This window comes from Microcaecilia unicolor, chromosome 5, assembly GCF_901765095.1.
Source record: "Microcaecilia unicolor chromosome 5, aMicUni1.1, whole genome shotgun sequence".
Classification (NCBI taxonomy): Eukaryota; Metazoa; Chordata; class Amphibia; order Gymnophiona; family Siphonopidae; genus Microcaecilia; species Microcaecilia unicolor.
The window spans coordinates 173,023,942-173,044,008 of record NC_044035.1 but is presented as its reverse complement, the minus strand read 5'-3'; the positions used below and the strand labels follow the sequence as shown (position 1 = coordinate 173,044,008).

The 20,067-nt window shown below is 51.5% G+C and overlaps 1 protein-coding gene across 1 annotated transcript in view; it reads right to left on the bottom strand.

Annotated features, from left to right (window-relative positions):
- The window catches only part of HYDIN (HYDIN axonemal central pair apparatus protein), a 2,443,906-nt gene that overhangs the window by 1,888,199 nt on the left and 535,640 nt on the right, over positions 1–20,067 (bottom strand). Inside the window, exons 20-21 of the mRNA XM_030205004.1 lie at positions 15,614–15,735; positions 14,335–14,362 (exon numbers count right to left, since the gene is read on the bottom strand). Of these exons, the coding sequence (XP_030060864.1) occupies positions 14,335–14,362; positions 15,614–15,735 (150 nt within the window). The remainder of the gene's footprint in view (positions 1–14,334; positions 14,363–15,613; positions 15,736–20,067) is intronic.

Below are 20,067 nucleotides of genomic sequence, written 5' to 3'. Positions count from 1 at the left end.
CCATTCCTTCGGCACAGGATTCCTTTATGCTTATCCCACGCATGTTTGAATTCCGTTACCGTTTTCATTTCCACCACCTCCCGCGGGAGGGCATTCCAAGCATCCACTACTCTCTCCGTGAAAAAATACTTCCTGACATTTTTCTTGAGTCTGCCCCCCTTCAATCTCATTTCATGTCCTCTCGTTCTACCACCTTCCCATCTCCGGAAAAGATTCGTTTGCGGATTAATACCTTTCAAATATTTGAACGTCTGTATCATATCACCCCTGTTTCTCCTTTCCTCCAGAGTATACATGTTTAGTTCAGCAAGTCTCTCCTCATACGTCTTGTAACGCAAATCCCATACCATTCTCGTAGCTTTTCTTTGCACCGCTTCAATTCTTTTTACATCCTTAACAAGATACGGCCTCCAAAACTGAACACAATACTCCAGGTGGGGCCTCACCAACGACTTATACAGGGGCATCAACACCCCCTTTCTTCTGCTGGTCACACAGCGAATGCTACATACCTGTAGAAGGTATTCTCCGAGGACAGCAGGCTGATTGTTCTCACTGATGGGTTGACGTCCTCGGCAGCCCCCTCCATCGGAAAGTTTACTAGCAAAGGCCTTTGCTAGTCCTCGCGCGGCCGTCTTCCCGCCCGAAACCGGCTCGAGCCGGCCAGTCCAGTATGTAGCAAGACAATACACTTCAAGGGAACACTCAACTCCAAAGGGGAGGCGGGCGGGTTTGTGAGAACAATCAGCCTGCTGTCCTCGGAGAATACCTTCTACAGGTATGTAGCATTCGCTTTCTCCGAGGACAAGCAGGCTGCTTGTTCTCACTGATGGGGTATCCCTAGCCCCCAGGCTCACTCAAAACAACAACCATGGTCAATTGGGCCTCGCAACGGCGAGGACATTAAAGAGATTGACCTAAAAAATTTACCAACTAACTGAGAGTGCAGCCTGGAACAGAACAAACAGGGCCCTCGGGGGGTGGAGTTGGATCCTAGAGCCCAAACAGGTTCTGAAGAACTGACTGCCCGAACCGACTGTCACGTCGGGTATCCTGCTGCAGGCAGTAATGAGATGTGAATGTGTGGACAGATGACCACGTCGCAGCTTTGCAAATTTCTTCAATGGAGGCTGACTTCAAGTGGGCTACCGACGCAGCCATGGCTCTAACATTATGAGCCGTGACATGACCCTCAAGAGCCAGCCCCGCCTGGGCGTAAGTGAAGGAAATGCAATCTGCTAGCCAATAGGAAATGGTGCGTTTCCCTACAGCCACTCCCCTCCTATTGGGATCAAAAGAAACAAACAATTGGGCGGACTGTCTGTGGGGCTGTGTCCGCTCCAGATAGAAGGCCAATGCTCTCTTGCAGTCCAATGTGTGCAGCTGACGTTCAGCAGGGCAGGAATGAGGACGGGGAAAGAATGTTGGCAAGACAATTGACTGGTTCAGATGGAACTCCGACACAACCTTTGGCAAGAACTTAGGGTGAGTGCGGAGGACTACTCTGTTATGATGAAATTTGGTGTAAGGGGCCTGGGCTACCAGGGCCTGAAGCTCACTGACTCTACGAGCTGAAGTAACTGCCACCAAGAAAATGACCTTCCAGGTCAAGTACTTCAGATGGCAGGAATTCAGTGGCTCAAAAGGAGGTTTCATCAGCTGGGTGAGAACGACATTGAGATCCCATGACACTGTAGGAGGCTTGACAGGGGGCTTTGACAAAAGCAAACCTCTCATGAAGCGAACAACTAAAGGCTGTCCTGAGATCGGCTTACCTTCCACACGGTAATGGTATGCACTGATTGCACTAAGGTGAACCCTTACAGAGTTGGTCTTGAGACCAGACTCAGACAAGTGCAGAAGGTATTCAAGCAGGGTCTGTGTAGGACAAGAGCGAGGATCTAGGGCCTTGCTGTCACACCAGACGGCAAACCTGCTCCAATGGAAGAAGTAACTTCTCTTAGTGGAGTCTTTCCTGGAAGCAAGCAAGATGCGGGAGACACCCTCTGACAGACCCAAAGAGGCAAAGTCTACGCCCTCAACATCCAGGCCGTGAGAGCCAGAGACTGGAGGTTGGGATGCAGAAGCGCCCCCTCGTCCTGTGAGATGAGGGTCGGAAAACACTCCAATCTCCACGGTTCTTCGGAGGATAACTCCAGAAGAAGGGGGAACCAGATCTGACGCGGCCAAAAAGGAGCAATCAGAATCATGGTGCCTCGGTCTTGCTTGAGTTTCAACAAAGCCCTCCCCACCAGAGGGATGGGAGGATAAGCATACAGCAGGCCCTCCCCCCAATCCAGGAGGAAGGCATCCGATGCCAGTCTGCCGGGGGCCTGAAGCCTGGAACAGAACTGAGGGACTTTGTGGTTCACTCGAGATGCGAAGAGATCCACCAAGGGGGTGCCCCACGCTTGGAAGATCTGGCGCACCACTCTGGAGTTGAGCGACCACTCGTGAGGTTGCATAATCCGGCTCAGTCTGTCGGCCAGACAGGGTATGATACATACCTGTAGCAGTTGTTCTCCGAGGACAGCAGGCTGATTGTTCTCACGACTGGGTTGACGTCCGCGGCAGCCCCCACCAACCGGAAGAAGCTTCGCGGGACGGTCGGCACGCAGGCCACGCCCACCGCGCATGCGCGGCCGCCTTCCCGCCCGTGCGCGACCGCTCCCGCCAGTTGAATGACAAGCAATAAAATATGAAACACACAACTCCAAAGGGGAGGAGGGAGGGTAGGTGAGAACAATCAGCCTGCTGTCCTCGGAGAACAACTGCTACAGGTATGTATCATACCCTTTCTCCGAGGACAAGCAGGCTGCTTGTTCTCACGACTGGGGTATCCCTAGCTCTCAGGCTCACTCAAAACAATAACCCAGGTCAATTGAACCTCGCAACGGCGAGGGTACAACAGAAATTGACCTACGAAGAACAACTAACTGAGAGTGCAGCCTGACCAGAATAAATTCGGGTCCTGGAGGGTGGAGTTGGATTTACACCCCAAACAGATTCTGCAACACCGACTGCCCGAACCGACTGTCGCGTCGGGTATCCTGCTGGAGGCAGTAATGAGATGTGAATGTGTGGACAGATGACCACGTCGCAGCCTTGCAGATCTCTTCAATAGTGGCTGACTTCAAGTGGGCCACCGACGCTGCCATGGCTCTGACACTATGAGCCGTGACATGACCCTCAAGAGCCAGCCCAGCCTGGGCGTAAGTGAAGGAAATGCAATCTGCTAGCCAATTGGAGATGGTGCGTTTCCCGACAGCGACCCCTAGCCTGTTAGGGTCGAAAGAAACAAACAATTGGGCGGACTGTCTGTTGGGCTGTGTCCGCTCCAAGTAGAAGGCCAATGCTCTCTTGCAGTCCAATGTGTGCAACTGACGTTCAGCAGGGCGGGTATGCGGCCTGGGGAAGAATGTTGGCAAGACAATTGACTGGTTAAGATGGAACTCCGACACCACCTTCGGCAGGAACTTTGGGTGAGTGCGGAGCACTACTCTGTTGTGATGAAATTTAGTATATGGAGCATGAGCTACTAGGGCTTGAAGCTCACTGACCCTACGAGCTGAAGTAACTGCCACCAAGAAAATGACCTTCCAGGTCAAGTACTTCAGATGGCAGGTATTCAGTGGCTCAAAAGGAGGTTTCATCAGCTGGGTGAGGACGACGTTGAGATCCCATGACACAGTAGGAGGCTTGATAGGGGGCTTTGACAAAAGCAAGCCTCTCATGAATCGAACGACTAAAGGCTCTCCAGAGATGGCTTTACCTTCCACACGATAATGGTAAGCACTAATCGCACTAAGGTGATTCCTTACTGAGTTGGTCTTGAGGCCAGACTCTGATAAGTGCAGAAGGTATTCAAGCAGGTTCTGTGCAGGGCAAGAACGAGGTTCTAGGGCCTTGCTCTCACACCAAACGACAAACCTCCTCCACTTGAAAAAGTAACTCTTTTTAGTGGAATCCTTCCTAGAGGCAAGCAAGACCCGGGAGACACCCTCAGACAGACCTAACGCAGCGAAGTCTACGCCCTCAACATCCAGGCCGTGAGAGCCAGGGATTGAAGGTTGGGGTGCAGCAACGCTCCGTCGTTCTGCGAAATGAGAGTCGGAAAACACTCCAATCTCCACGGTTCTTCGGAGGACAACTCCAGAAGAAGAGGGAACCAGATCTGACGGGGCCAAAAGGGCGCTATCAGAATCATGGTGCCGCGGTCTTGCTTGAGCTTCAGGAAGGTCTTCCCCACCAAAGGTATGGGAGGATAAGCATACAGGAGGCCGGTCCCCCAATGAAGGAGAAAGGCATCTGACGCTAGCCTGCCGTGTGTCTGAAGTCTGGAACAGAACAGAGGCAGCTTGTGGTTGGTCTGAGAGGCGAAAAGATCCATCGAGGGGGTGCCCCACTCTCGGAAGATCTTGCGTACCACTCTGGAATGGAGCGACCACTCGTGCGGTTGCATGACTCTGCTCAGTCTGTCGGCCAGACTGTTGTTTACGCCTGCCAGGTACGTGGCTTGGAGAAGCATGCCGAACCGACACGCCCAACGCCACATACCGACGGCTTCCTGACACAGGGGGCGAGATCCGGTGCCCCCCTGCTTGTTGACGTAATACATTGCAACCTGATTGTCTGTCCGAATTTGGATAATTTGACAGGACAGCCGATCTCTGAAAGCCTTCAGTGCGTTCCAGATCGCTCGGAGCTCCAGGAGGTTGATCTGCAGATCCTTTTCCTGGAGGGACCACAGACCCTGGGTGTGAAGCCCATCGACATGGGCTCCCCACCCCAGGCGAGATGCATCCGTCGTCAGCACTTTCGTGGGCTGCGGAATTTGGAATGGACGTCCCAGGGTCAAATTGGTCCGTATGGTCCACCAGAGCAGTGAAGTGCGGCAACTGGTGGAGAGGCGGATGACATCCTCTAGATTCCCGGTGGCTTGGAACCACTGGGAAGCTAGGGTCCATTGAGCAGATCTCATGTGAAGACGAGCCATGGGAGTCACATGAACTGTGGAGGCCATATGACCCAGAAGTCTCAACATCTGCCGAGCTGTGATCTGCTGAGACGCTCTGGTCTGCGAAGCCAGGGCCAAGAGATTGGTGGCCCTCGCTTCGGGAAGGTAGGCCTGAGCCGTCTGGGAATTCAGCAGAGCTCCTATGAATTACAGAGACTGAGTTGGCTGGAGATGGGACTTTGGGTAATTTATCACAAACCCCAGCAGCTCCAGAAGTTGAATAGTGCACTGCATGGACCGGAGGGCTCCTGCCTCCGAGGTGTTCTTGACCAGCCAATCGTCGAGATATGGGAACACGTGCACTCCCAGCTTGCGTAGGTAGGCCGCTACCACCACGAGGCACTTTGTAAACACTCGTGGGGCAGAGGCGAGCCCAAAGGGCAGCACACAATACTGAAAGTGCCGTGCGCCCAGGCGGAATCTGAGATACTGTCTGTGAGCTGGCAGTATCGGGATGTGAGTGTATGCGTCCTTTAAATCCAGGGAACATAGCCAATCGTTTTTCTGAATCATCGGCAGAAGGGTGCCCAAGGAAAGCATCCTGAACTTTTCTTTGACCAGGAATTTGTTCAGGCCTCTCAGGTCTAGGATGGGACGCATCCCCCCTGTTTTCTTTTCCACAAGGAAGTACCTGGAATAGAATCCCTGCCCTTCCTGCCCGGGTGGTACGGGCTCGACCGCATTGGCGCTGAGAAGGGCGGAGAGTTCCTCTGCAAGTACCTGCTTGTGATGGGAGCTGAAAGACTGAGCTCCCGGAGGACAATTTGGAGGCAGGGAGGCCAAATTCAGGGCGTATCCGTACCGCACTATTTGGAGAACCCACTGGTCGGAGGTTATGAGAGGCCACCTTTGGTGAAAGAATTTTAACCTCCCTCCGACCGGCAGGTCGTCCGGTACGGACACTTGTAGGGCGGCTATGTTCCCATGGATCCAGTCAAAAGCCCGTCCCCGGCTTTTGCTGTGGAGGCGCAGGGGGCTGCTTAGGCGCACGCTGTTGACGGGAACGAGCGCGCTGGGGCTGTCCCTGTGCCTGACGAGGCCTTCGGGCCGGCTGGTTGTACCTACGCTTCGCAAAAGAATAGGGTGCAGCCTGCCGAGCCCGGGAAAAAACGCCCGCCCGCGGGGGCGGGTGCTGAAGGCGCCCGGTGGGAGAGCTTGTCGAGAGCGGTTTCCCGCTGATGCAGTTGGTCAACCATCTGCTCGACCTTCTCGCCAAAAATATTATCCCCCCGGCAAGGGACGTCAGCCAGTCTCTGCTGGGTGCGGTTGTCCAGGTCAGAGGCACGCAGCCATGAGAGCCTGCGCATCACTATACCTTGGGCCGCAGCACAAGATGCCACGTCACAGGTGTCAAAAATCCCCCTGGACAGGAACTTTCTGCACGCCTTCAGCTGCCTGACCACCTCCTGATAAGGCCTGGACTGCTCCGGCGGGAGCTTATCGACCAGGTCCGCCAGCTGTTGCACATTGGTCCGCATGTGGATGCTCATATAGAGCAGGTAAGATTGGATGCGGGTCACGAGCATGGAGGATTGGTAGGCCTTCCTCCCAAATGAGTCCAGAGTGCGAGACTCCCGCCCCGGGGGCACCGAGGCGGTATCCCTCGAACTCCGTGCCCTCTTGAGAGCAGAATCCACGACCGCTGAGTCATGGGGCAACTGGGGCCGCATGAGCTCTGGGTCAGAGTGGATCCTGTACTGGGACTCTGCTTTCTTGGGAATGGTGGGGTTAGTTAGTGGTCGCACCCAGTTCCGAAGCAGCGTCTCCTTCAGGACATTGTGCAGCGGTACCGTGGAGGACTCTCTAGGTGGTGATGGATAGTCGAGGACCTCGAGCATCTCGGCCCTCGGCTCTTCCACAGAGACCACGGGAAAGGGAATGCTTATAGACATATCCCGCACAAAGGAGGCAAAGGAGAGACTCTCAGGAGGTGAGAGCTTCCTCTCCGGTGACGGCGTGGGGTCCGAGGGAAGGCCCGTAGACTCCTCTGAGGAGAAATATCTCGGGTCCTCCTCTTCCCCCCACGAGTCCTCATCCTCGGTATCGGACATTAGCTCATGTAGCTGAGTCCGGTACCGGGCCCGGCTCGACGTCGAGGCACCAAGGTCTCGGTGTCGTCGAGCGGTGGACTCCCGCGCCGGCGGGGACGGAGCTCCCTCCATCGACGTCGACGGGGACTCCACCTGCGTGGCGGTCGAGACCGGCACCGCAAGCGGCGGCGGTGTCGACAGCCCCGGCGCCGGGCTAGAGCTCGCCGGCGCCACAGTCATCGGCGCCGGGGGCGCAAGCACCCCCGACGCCGGCACAGCCTGGCGCATCAGCCCTTCCAGGATCCCCGGAAGGATGGCTCTGAGGCACTCGTCCAGGCCCGCTGCCGGGAAAGGCGGTGGGGCCGGTAAGGGTGTCGGTGCCAGAAGCTGCTGGGGGCCAGGAGACGGCACCGAGGTGCCGGAACCCCGACGCGTCGGTACCTCCACCACCGACGGAGATCTCTCCTCTCTGCGATGACGCTTCGGCGTCGACTCCTCTTCAGGGTGCACCGAGGGCTCCCGGTGACGGCGCTTCTTATCTTTTTTCCGGTGCACGTCACCGGCGCCGGAGGGCATGGAGGAGGAGGAGGTCGATCCCCCTCGGTCTCGAGGTACCGGGTCCGACAGGGTTCGGTCCCGTGGCTCACGAGTTGAGGGAGTGACCGGGGCCGACTGCCCACGCGGCCTCTCAACCCCACTCTCACCGGCGGACCGACGGGCCGACGGGACCTGTTCTCCTGGGGTCGCTGCCATCGGTGCCGATGTCTCGGGCATCGATACCGGTACCGAAGAACCGGCCTTCGATACCGATGCCGTCGAGGTCGACGTCGAGGGGCCGGCGCAAGTTCCAAAAAGACGGTCCCGCAGAACTTGCCTCGCAACCTGAGTCCGTTTCCGGAGACCGAGACACAAAGCGCACGACTTGAGATTGTGCTCCGGCCCGAGGCACTGGAGGCACCAAGCGTGGGTGTCGGTCTGCGAGATCGGCCGGCCGCAGCGACCACACTTTTTAAATCCACTCGGGACCTTCGAGGACATCGACGGAAAAATCGCGTCGGCGAAGTCAAAGTCGGCAACGGTGGCTAAAATCACACCACGAAAAAATCAACCGACCGAGCGGCCACTAGGCCGCAACGTGGCGTCCCCGCTAGAAAGCGAGGGAAAAAGGGGAGCGCGTGCTCCACACGCGCAAAAAATTTCTTTTTTTTTTTATTTTTTTTTTTAACAATACAAACAAAATCAGAGGAAACCGAACGGGAATCCAAGCGACGATCCGCGTAAACGCGGTCGAAATCCGGCGGCTGAACAGAGAGAGAGGCAAACGCACCACTCTCTCAGTCGCGGAAAAAAAGTAACTGGCGGGAGCGGTCGCGCACGGGCGGGAAGGCGGCCGCGCATGCGCGGTGGGCGTGGCCTGCGTGCCGACCGTCCCGCGAAGCTTCTTCCGGTTGGTGGGGGCTGCCGCGGACGTCAACCCAGTCGTGAGAACAAGCAGCCTGCTTGTCCTCGGAGAATGTTGTTTACGCCTGCCAGATATGTGGCTTGGAGCACCATGCCGAGACAGCGGGCCCAGAGCCACATGCTGACGGCTTCCTGACACAGGGGGCGAGATCCGGTGCCCCCCTGCTTGTTGACATAGTACATGGCAACCTGGTTGTCTGTCTGAATTTGGATAATTTGGTGGGACAGCCGATCTCTGAAAGCCTTCAGAGCGTTCCAGATCGCTCGCAACTCCAGAAGATTGATCTGTAGATCGCGTTCTTGGAGGGACCAACTTCCTTGGGTGTGAAGCCCATCGACATGAGCTCCCCATCCCAGGAGAGACGCATTCATGGTCAGCACTTTTTGTGGCTGAGGAATTTGGAAGGGACGTCCCAGAGTCAAATTGGAGCAAATCGTCCACCAATACAGGGATTTGAGAAAACTCGTGGACAGGTGGATCACGTCCTCTAGACCCCCAGCGGCCTGATACCACTGGGAGGCTAGGGTCCATTGAGCAGATCTCATGTGAAGGTGGGCCATGGGAGTCACATGAACTGTGGAGGCCATGTGGCCCAGCAATCTCAACATCTGCCGAGCTGTGATCTGCTGGGACGCACGCACCCGCGAGACGAGGGACAACAAGTTGTTGGCTCTCGCCTCTGGGAGATAGGCGCGAGCCGTCCGAGAATCCAGCAGGGCTCCTATGAATTCGAGTTTCTGCACTAGGAGAAGATGGGACTTTGGGTAATTTATCACAAACCCCAGTAGCTCCAGGAGGCGAATAGTCATCTGCATGGACTGCAGGGCTCCTGCCTCGGATGTGTTCTTCACCAGCCAATCGTCGAGATATGGGAACACGTGCACCCCCAGCCTGCGAAGTGCCGCTGCTACCACAGCTAGGCACTTTGTGAACACCCTGGGCGCAGAGGCGAGCCCAAAGGGTAGCACACAGTACTGGAAGTGGCGTGTGCCCACCTGAAATCGCAGATACTGTCTGTGAGCTGGCAGTATCGGGATGTGTGTGTAGGCATCCTTCCAGAGAGCATAGCCAATCGTTTTGCTGAATCATGGGGAGAAGGGTGCCCAGGGAAAGCATCCTGAACTTTTCTTTTACGAGATATTTGTTCAGGGCCCTTAGGTCTAGGATGGGACGCATCCCCCCTGTTTTCTTTTCCACAAGGAAGTACCTGGAATAGAATCCCAGCCCTTCTTGCCCGGATGGCACGGGCTCGACCGCATTGGCGCTGAGAAGGGCGGAGAGTTCCTCTACAAGTACCTGCTTGTGTTGGAAGCTGTAAGACTGAGCCCCCGGTGGACAATTTGGAGGTTTTGATGCCAAATTGAGGGTGTATCCCTGCCGGACTATTTGGAGAACCCACTGATCGGAGGTTATGAGAGGCCACCTTTGGTGAAAAGCTTTCAACCTCCCCCCGACCGGCAGATCGCCCGGCACTGACACTTGGATGTCGGCTATGCTCTGCTGGAGCCAGTCAAAAGCTCGCCCCTTGCTTTTGCTGGGGAGCCGCGGGGCCTTGCTGAGGCGCACGCTGCTGACAAGAGCGAGCGCGCTGGGGCTTAGCCTGGGCCGCAGGCTGTCGGGAAGGAGGATTGTACCTACGCTTACCAGAAGCATAGGGACCAGTCTTCCTTCCCCCGAAAAATCTTCTACCTGTAGAGGTAGAGGCTGAAGGCTGCCGGCGAGAGAACTTGTCGAATGCGGTGTCCCGCTGGTGGAGAGACTCTACCACCTGCTCGACTTTTTCTCCAAAAATGTTGTCCGCACGGCAAGGCGAGTCCGCAATCCGCTGCTGGAGTCTATTCTCCAGGTCGGCAGCACGCAGCCATGAGAGCCTGCGCATCACCACACCTTGAGCAGCGGCCCTGGACGCAACATCAAAAGTGTCATAAACTCCTCTGGCCAGGAATTTTCTGCACGCCTTCAGCTGCCTGACCACCTCCTGAAAAGGCTTGGCTTGCTCAGGGGGAAGAGCATCAACCAAGCCCGCCAACTGCCGCACATTGTTCCGCATGTGTATGCTCGTGTAGAGCTGGTAAGACTGGATCTTGGCCACGAGCATAGAAGAATGGTAGGCCTTCCTCCCAAAGGAGTCTAAGGTTCTAGGGTCTTTGCCCGGGGGCGCCGAAGCATGCTCCCTAGAACTCTTAGCCTTCTTTAGGGCCAGATCCACAACTCCAGAGTCATGAGGCAACTGAGTGCGCATCAGCTCTGGGTCCCCATGGATCCGGTACTGGGACTCAATCTTCTTGGGAATGTGGGGATTACTTAGTGGCTTGGTCCAGTTCGCAAGCAATGTCTTTTTCAGGACATGGTGCAAGGGAACAGTGGACGCTTCCTTAGGTGGAGAAGGATAGTCCAGGAGCTCAAACATTTCAGCCCTGGGCTCGTCCTCCACAACCACCGGGAAGGGGATGGCCGTAGACATCTCCCGGACAAAGGAAGCAAAAGACAGACTCTCGGGAGGAGAAAGCTGTCTCTCAGGAGAGGGAGTGGGATCAGAAGGAAGACCCTCAGACTCCTTGTCAGAGAAATATCTGGGGTCCTCCTCTTCCTCCCACGAGGCCTCACCCTCGGTGTCAGACAAAAGTTCACGAACCTGTGTCTGCAACCTCGCCCTGCTTGACTCGGTGGAACCCCGTCCACGGTGGGGGCGTCGAGAGGTAGACTCCCTCGCCCGCATCGGCGAAGCTCCCTCCGCCGACGTAGTCGGGAGCCTTCCTGGGAGGTGGCCGCGGTCGGCACCGCAAGCGGTACCGACGTCGGGGACCTCAACCTGGGCGATGGGCCAGCCGGCGCCACGCTCGACGGTACCGGAGGCGCAAGCACCGCCGGTACCGGAGGGGTAGGGCGCAACAGCTCTCCCAGAATCTCTGGGAGAACGGCCCGGAGGCTCTCGTTTAGAGCGGCTGCAGAGAAAGGCTGAGAGGCCGATGCAGGCGTCGACGTCAGAACCTGTTCCGGGCGAGGAGGCTGTTCCGGGCTGTCCAGAGTGGAGCGCATCGACACCTCCTGAACAGAGGGTGAGCGGTCCTCTCGGTGCCGATGCCTGCTGGGTGCCGAATCCCTCGGCGACCCAGAGCTCTCGGTGCCGACATGGGGAGGAGACCGGTGTCGATGCTTCTTCGATTTCTTCCGAAGCATGTCACCGGAGCTCCCCGGCACCGACGAGGAGGACGTGGAATCCATCCGTCGCTTCCTCGGGGCCGAGACCGAAGAGGGTCGATCCCGGGGGGGCTGTACCGCAGGAGCCCTCAGGGTAGGAGGAGACCCACCCGAAGGCTCACCGCCACCAGCAGGGGAATGGACAGCCCTCACCTGCACTCCTGACGATGCACCTCCGTCCGACGACATCAGCAGACGAAGTCTCGGTACCACCGACGTCGATGCAGTCGCCCGATGCCTCGGCGCCGATGCAGAGGTCCGATGCCTCGATGCAGTCGATGGAGCGGCAGCCAAGGAAGATGGTCCGGACGCTGACGACGTCGATGCACTCGATGCCTCCGGTGCCGATGCCGACGAAGAGCCCGAGAACAAAACGTTCCACTGGGCTAATCTCGCTACCTGAGTCCGCCTTTGTAACAGGGAACACAGACTGCAGTTCTGAGGGCGGTGCTGGGCCCCTAGACACTGAAGACACGCAGAGTGCCTATCAGTGAGCGAGATTACCCGGGCGCACTGGGTGCACTTCTTGAAGCCGCTGGAAGGCTTCGATGTCATGGGCGGAAAAATCACGCCGGCGAAATCAAAAGCCGAAATGGCGAAAATTGAAGCACCAAAATTTAGAGGGAGAAAAATCTCGACCGAGGCCAAAAGAGGCCTACCCCGACAACGAAAGAAAACTTACGGGGCAAAAGCTGAGAAATACGGGAAGGGCAGAAAACCCGAAAGGGTCTTCCGGAACACTACCGGAGCGCTTCCCGAACTTTTTTTTCAAGGAAAAACAGCAAAAAACACGTCGAAAAGGACGCGCGAGGTCGACTCTCTGGGGCACGAACGGCGTAACACGACCGTACCGAGCGCGGACGAATGAAGACTGGCCGGCTCGAGCCGGTTTCGGGCGGGAAGACGGCCGCGCATGCGCGGTGCGCATGGGCGCGCGAGGACTAGCAAAGGCCTTTGCTAGTAAACTTTCCGATGGAGGGGGCTGCCGAGGACGTCAACCCATCAGTAAGAACAAGCAGCCTGCTTGTCCTCGGAGAACTCTCTTTATACAGCCTAACAACCTTCTAGCTACTGCCACCGCCTTGTCACATTGTTTCGTCGCCTTCAAATCCTCAGATACTATCACCCCAAGATCCCTCTCTCCGCCCGTACCAATCAGACTCTCCCCGCCTAACACATACGTCTCCCGTGGATTTCTACTTCCTAAGTGCATCACTTTGCATTTCTTCGCATTGAATTTTAATTGCCAAACCTTAGACCATTCTTCTAGCTTCCGTATGTCCTTTTTCATGTTTTCCACTCCCTCCGGGGTGTCCACTCTGTTACAGATCTTAGTATCATCCGCAAATAGGCAAACTTTACCTTTTAACCCTTCGGCAATGTCACTCACAAATATATTGAACAGAATCGGCCCCAGCACCGATCCTTGAGGCACTCCACTACTTACCTTTCGCTCCTCTGAGCGAATTCCATTCACCACCACCCTCTGGCGTCTGTCCGTCAACCAGTTCCTAATCCAGTTCACCACTTCGGGTCCTATCTTCAGCCCCTCCAGTTTATTTAAGAGCCTCCTGTGGGGAACCGTGTCAAAAGCTTTGCTGAAATCTAAGTAGATTACGTCCATAGCTCGTCCCTGATTCAATTCTCCTGTCACCCAATCAAAGAACTCAATGAGGTTCGTTTGGTAGCCTTCCTAATTTTAGACTAACCCCCCCCCCCCCCTTATGGTGGTCTAAAGAAGAGTAAAAAAAATTCTTTTTTTGTGTATTTTTCCCTAGGGAAAATATGTTTTCTTATAAATTTTGCATGTCTGTATTGCCTGTTCAAATGTAACAGTATGTTTAATTTGATTAAAACCAATAAATAAATAATTAAAAAAAAAAGAATTACAGTTTGTGGTGTTGCAGATGGAAAGTGTCTGCACACAGGGGAGGCAATGTTCCACTGACGTTAAAGAGGAAAGAACAACGTATGATTTTCCAGTGGAACACTGTGGCCCCCTATGGGTTAAACAGAGAAATAGAATGGGCAGTCATGTGACAAGGAGGGTATTTAAAGAGATTATCCCGCCACACAGTTATGCACATGTGTGGGCATTTTGAGTGCTCTGCCTGTCATCATACACGGGTTTGGCGTCCTCGACACCCATACAGGTCAGTAATAGGTTTTGAAAATATGTAAGTTTAACTATAGATATGTATGACTGTGGTAAAAGGTGATTACTGTAACAATTGTATTTTAAATTACACAGACTCCTGAAGACGCTCTTTTTGAGCGAAACACGGCACCGTGTAGGGTCATAACATCATAATGAGTGATATGGGATACTAAAAGTAGCAGAAGAACTATACAAGCCACATCCAAGGACATGGATTACTGAGACCAAGTCAGCACGATTTTAGTGTGTGGAAATCTTGCCTGACCAATTTACTTCAATTCTTTGAAGGAGTAAACAAACATGTGGACAAAGGGGAGCCGGTTGATATTGTGTATCTGGATTTTCAAAAGGCGTTTGATAAGGTACATCATCAAAGGCTACAGAGGAAATTGGAGGGTCATGGGATAGGAGGAAATGTCCTATTGTGGATTAAAAACTGGATAGGAAACAGAGAGTGGGGTGAAACAGAGAGTGGGGTTCCTCAGGGGTCAGTGCTAGGACCGCTTCTTTTTAATATATTTATAAATGATTTAGAGATGGGAGTAACCAGCGAGGTAATTAAATTTGCTGATGACACAAAGTTATTCAAAGTCACTAACTCGCGAGAGGATTGTGAAAAATTACAGAAGGACCTTACGAGACTGGGAGACTGGGCGGCCAAATGGCAGATGGCGTTTAATGTGAACAAGTGCACGGTGATGCATGTGGGAAAAAAAGAACCCGAATTATAGCTATGTCATGCAAGGTTCCACGTTAGGAGTTACGGACCAAGAAAGAGATCTGGGTGTCGTCGTTGATAATACACTGAAACCTTCTGCTCAGTGTGCTGCTGCGGCTAGGAAAGTGAATAAAATGTTGGGTATTATTAGGAAAGGTATGGAGAACAGATGTGAGGGTGTTATAATGCCGTTGTATCGCTCCATGGTGCGACCGCACCTTGAGTATTGTGTTCAATTCTGGTCGCTGCATGTCAAGAAAGATATAGTAGAACTGGAAAAGGTGCAGCGAAGGGCGACGAAAATGATAGCGGGGATGGGACGACTTCCCTATGAAGAAAGACTAAGGAGGCTAGGGCTTTTCAGCTTGGAGAAGAGACGGCTGTGGGGAGACATGATAGAGGTATATAAAATAACTAGTATTAAAGGCCCGTTTCGTAAACAAATGAAACGGGTGCTAGCAAGGCTATAGAGAGGGTGAGAGTGAGTATATGTATGTGTGTGTGTCTGTGTGTGTGTGTGACACAGAGAAAGTGTGTGTGTGTGTGTGTCTCTGTGTGAAAGAGAGTGTGCACAGGTAGGGTGAAAATGAAGAGACAGCAGTGAAATTTTACATAGGACAGCTGAACCATTTGAGGTGTGTTTGTGTGTCTGTGTGAGTGTGAGAGAGTGTGTATATGCCAATTTTCCATTTTATGTTACACCCTTACATACAGATGCAATAAATGTGAATGCAAGTCCAAAACACACCCAAACTCCATCCCAAGGAACACCTCTACCTAGGTCAGATAAACCTTTTGAATAAATGATGTATAGGCATATACTGAGGATAATTTTAGAAATAGGCCATTTTTCACTAATATACTGTGCAACATGACATGGAAGTCAAAGGGGAAAATATATGTATGTACATTGGTATTGAATGTCCTAAATGTCCCCTCTGGAAGAAATATTTGCATTTATATTGTTATTGTATTATAGCAGTAATGAATCAAATGGATATAATGTAACAAACCTGTGAGAGAACACAGTAACACCCTGGAAGGTTACTATCATTTACAAGTTTTACTGATTGTTTATAAGGGTACTGGAGGAAACATCGGCCAAACTTCATAACAGGTTTCTCAACACGAACCAAGGGCACAAGGCACCTAAAAAAGTAAAAAAGAATGACAGAATAGAATGACTGAGATTTATAGAACTGTTTTATATCACTGAATTTATCATTTCCTTAGCTTTTGAAGGTTGCCCTTCGTCAGATCGGAAATAGCAAATGTGGTAGCAAATAGTATATATAAGAGAAACATGGGGACATCAAAGCATTTCATTGATATTCTAACAGAATGGGTGTTGGTAGGTGAGAGGAGGGTGATAAACAGAGAAATACAACTTTATGGTTTATAATGGGCTAGAAAACCCAGATCCTTATTAAGTCCTGTCTGTTGGGTGTCAAAATATTCAATCATTCTTACTTCAAAGGTCTTACGTTCTTGTATTGTTTTAAAATTATCTTTCAGTATTCTTACTGTGAAATCACTGGTACAGTGTTCTGGTCTTGTAAAGTGTTGGCCCACAGGGGTGGGGGCTTGACTGGCACCGGCTATTTTCATGTGATGTCTGTGCAGATTGAATCTTGTCTTAAGCATCTGGCCTGTTTCTCCAATATAGCATCCTTCGTTACATTTTTTACACTGAATGATATATACCCTCATCCACACCCTTGTCACCTCTCGTTTAGACTACTGCAATCTGCTTCTTGCTGGCCTCCCACTTAGTCACCTCTCCCCTCTCCAGTCGGTTCAAAACTCTGCTGCCCGTCTCATCTTCCGCCAGGGTCGCTTTACTCATACTACCCCTCTCCTCAAGACCCTTCACTGGCTCCCTATCCGTTTTCGCATCCTGTTCAAACTTCTTCTACTAACCTATAAATGTATTCACTCTGCTGCTCCCCAGTATCTCTCCACACTCGTCCTTCCCTACACCCCTTCCCGTGCACTCCGCTCCATGGATAAATCCTTCTTATCTGTTCCCTTCTCCACTACTGCCAACTCCAGACTTCACGCCTTCTGTCTCGCTGCACCCTACGCCTGGAATAAACTTCCTGAGCCCCTACGTCTTGCCCCATCCTTGGCCACCTTTAAATCTAGACTGAAAGCCCACCTCTTTAACATTGCTTTTGACTCGTAACCACTTGTAACCACTCGCCTCCACCTACCCTCCTCTCTTCCTTCCCGTTCACATTAATTGATTTGATTTGCTTACTTCATTTATTTTTTGTCTATTAGATTGTAAGTTCTTTGAGCAGGGACTGTCTTTCTTCTATGTTTGTGCAGCGCTGCGTATGCCTTGTAGCGCTATAGAAATGCTAAATAGTAGTAGTAGTAGTAGTAGTAGCATGTAAAAGATTCCTTTATGTTGAATATTTTTCCCTTGTGAATGACTGTGGGGTCCTGTGAAATGTTTTGCAGCTGGATATGTTACAGGGAAACGTGCCCTTTTCTTTTTCAGTCTGTGTTGGGAGTTTACTTCTGATCAGCTTGTGTTTTAAGTTTGGTGGATGTCGGAAGGCCAGCACTGGTGGAGATGGGAATCTCTTTCAGTAATTCATCTTCCTGGAGTAGGGGCTGTAGGTCTCTTATGATTTTCCTCAGTTTCTCCAGCTCTGGGTTGTATGTCACTACAAGGGGAATTCTGACTGTGGCTTTTTTTTCTTTGTACTGTAGCAGATTTTCCCTGGGTGTTTTGAGGGAGGAGGCAATATTCTTGGAGATTATTTTGGGGTTGTAGCCTTTCTGTTTGAAGGATGCAGTCAGGGTTTCAAGGTGTCTGTCTCTATCCACTGGGTCCGAGCAGATACGGTGGTATCTTGTGGCTTGGCTGTAAATAATGGATCTTTTTGTATGTGAAGGGTGGAAGCTGGAGTTGTGGAGGTAGCTGCATCTGTCTGTGGGTGTATATAGATGTTTGTATATAGCCATCACTGATTGAGACTGTGGTGTCCAAAAAATTGACTTTTTCTGGGGAGTAGTCAATAATTTTGAATCTGATTGTAGGATGGTATGTATTGAAGGAATAGTAAAATTATTTCAGAGTTTCTTCCCCCTCCGTCCAAATCATAAAAATGTCATCGATGTACCGGTAGTATTTTAGAGGTTTGGTCTGGTATGTATTCAGAAATGTCTCTTCCAGCTCAGCCATAAAAAGGTTGGCATATTGGGGTGCTGTCCTGGTGCCCATCGCAGTGCCCATTATTTGTAGATAGATAGATATTGTTAAAGCGGAAGTAGTTGTGAGTTAAAATAAATTTGATTAATTTTGTAACAGTTTCTGGTGAGTATTGATGGTCCAGTGTGGATCTTTTTAGGAGTTTCCCACATGCAGCTATGCCATCTGCATGTGGAATGTTGCTGTATAGTGATTCTACATCCATCGTGACCAGAAGGGTGTTTGGTGGTAATTGCTTGATATTTTTCAATTTATTCAGAAAGTCACTGCACCAGTGATTTCACAGTAAGAATACTGAAAGGTAATTTTAAAACAATACAGGAACGTAAGACCTTTGAAGTAAGAAAGATTGAATATTTTGACACCCAACAGACTGGACTTAATAAGGATCTGGGTTTTCTAGCCCATTATAAACCATAAAGTTGTATTTCTCTGTTTATCTCTCTGTTTATCACCCTCCTCTCACCTACCAACACCCATCCTGTTAGAATATCAATGAAATGCTTTGATGTCCCCATGCATACCCCACCCTCCCACTCTGTCAGACTGTCAAAGTAATGCTTTGATGTTTCTCTTATATATACTATCTGCTACCACATTTGCTTATTTCCGATCTGACGAAGAAGGGCAACCTTCGAAAGCTAATCAAGAAATGTATTAAGTTGTGTCCAATAAAAAAGGTATCATCTTATTTTCTTTTCCATGTTTTATTTTGTTTGATTTCTATTGATAACCTTTAAGAGTGGACTAACACGGCTACCACACCTCTCATTTCCTTAGCTAAAGATGTGGTTGCTTGATTCACTCAACTTCATAACACAAAAACCTTTACAGAAAAAAGTTACATCACCTTTAACAAATACATTCATATACTACGTGGAAAATCCATGGCTATAGCACCCCGTGCAGGTTCCAAAGAGCTCTTAATCTCTGGTCACTGTTGCTTACCTGTAACAAAGGTTTTCTGAGGATTGCAGGATACCAGTCCTCATGAGTGGATGACATCATCCAGATTAGCCTGAGGTTGAAGCAATATTTATAAAGCTGTAACATTTTAGAGTGCTTTTTTTGAGGGGGTACGTGGGGGTACTGAGTACCGGCAACTTTTCCTTTGTCTGCTAAAATTGACCCATGGTCCTCATATTTTAATGAAAGAGCTCAGGCTCTACACACAAATTCTGCCTTGTCATAGATTCTGTGACTGTTTGCAGGGGGGCCTGGCTATTGTGGGGTGGGTCCCACAATGATCATCCCACCCCCAGGGCCGGTCCTAGGGTTTCTAGCGCCCTCCTGCAGTCTATTAGTCGGCGCCCCTACCCATCCAGAGGCGGGATCACTATGGCTCCGCCCCCACAGTAGACACACCCCTTTTATCAGCCATGGCATCATTGACAATATTACACCAGTATAGAAGAAAAATAACTTAGCACACAGACGAGGAATTAGGAGAACAGACAGTCTTGCCAACTCTGAAAAACAATGTGTTATCAAAATTTCAGAATCTAACAAACAGATCCCTATTCAGACACTTGGCCTTGCAGTCACACATGTAGAACAGAGATAGCCCCTCTTCAAATTCTTCAAAAATTAACCTGAAATCCTAAGAAGTCAGACTCTGCATGCAGCATAATAGCCTTCCCATCGAGCACAGCTTAGGATCTAGCTAGGACAGACTTAATCAGCATAAACTAACATATTCTACAATCTGAGTTGGACAGACTAACAGGAGTTACTGAAGTGGGAATGAGAGATAGGTGATGGTTAGGAATTGAAAGCAGGCATCTAGCCCTCCTGTCCTGTGAGTTGCTGTGTTGGGGGTGGGGGGGTGGGGGTGGAAAAGGGTGGGTCAGGTGCAGCACTAAACAGCAGTCTCTCACAAAACAAGGGTCCAGGCTCTGCTGTGCTGTCTCTGTCTGAGCCCTCTCTGGGCAGAGGACAGAGGTTAGCTGAGCTCCCACAAGTTATTTCAGAGCCAGATTCAGTTGGAGCAGTAACGTCCTCTGATAAACACAAGGAGGATATTTCTCTGCTTGGGAGGGAGGAGGGGATGGGACAGAGAGCTGACAGCTTTGGAGCCAGACTGAGATGAGCAGCAGAGATTAGATACTCAGCAGAGCTTGATTGCTTGCAAAGTGACGCCCTTGAAGGCAGACGCCCTCCTGCAGTGCTTACCCTTCTTACTCTACCACACATATGTGGGAGTTCCTGAACTATGGTAGTTAGTAGTGAGGCAGCCATGGAAATAATTATATATATAT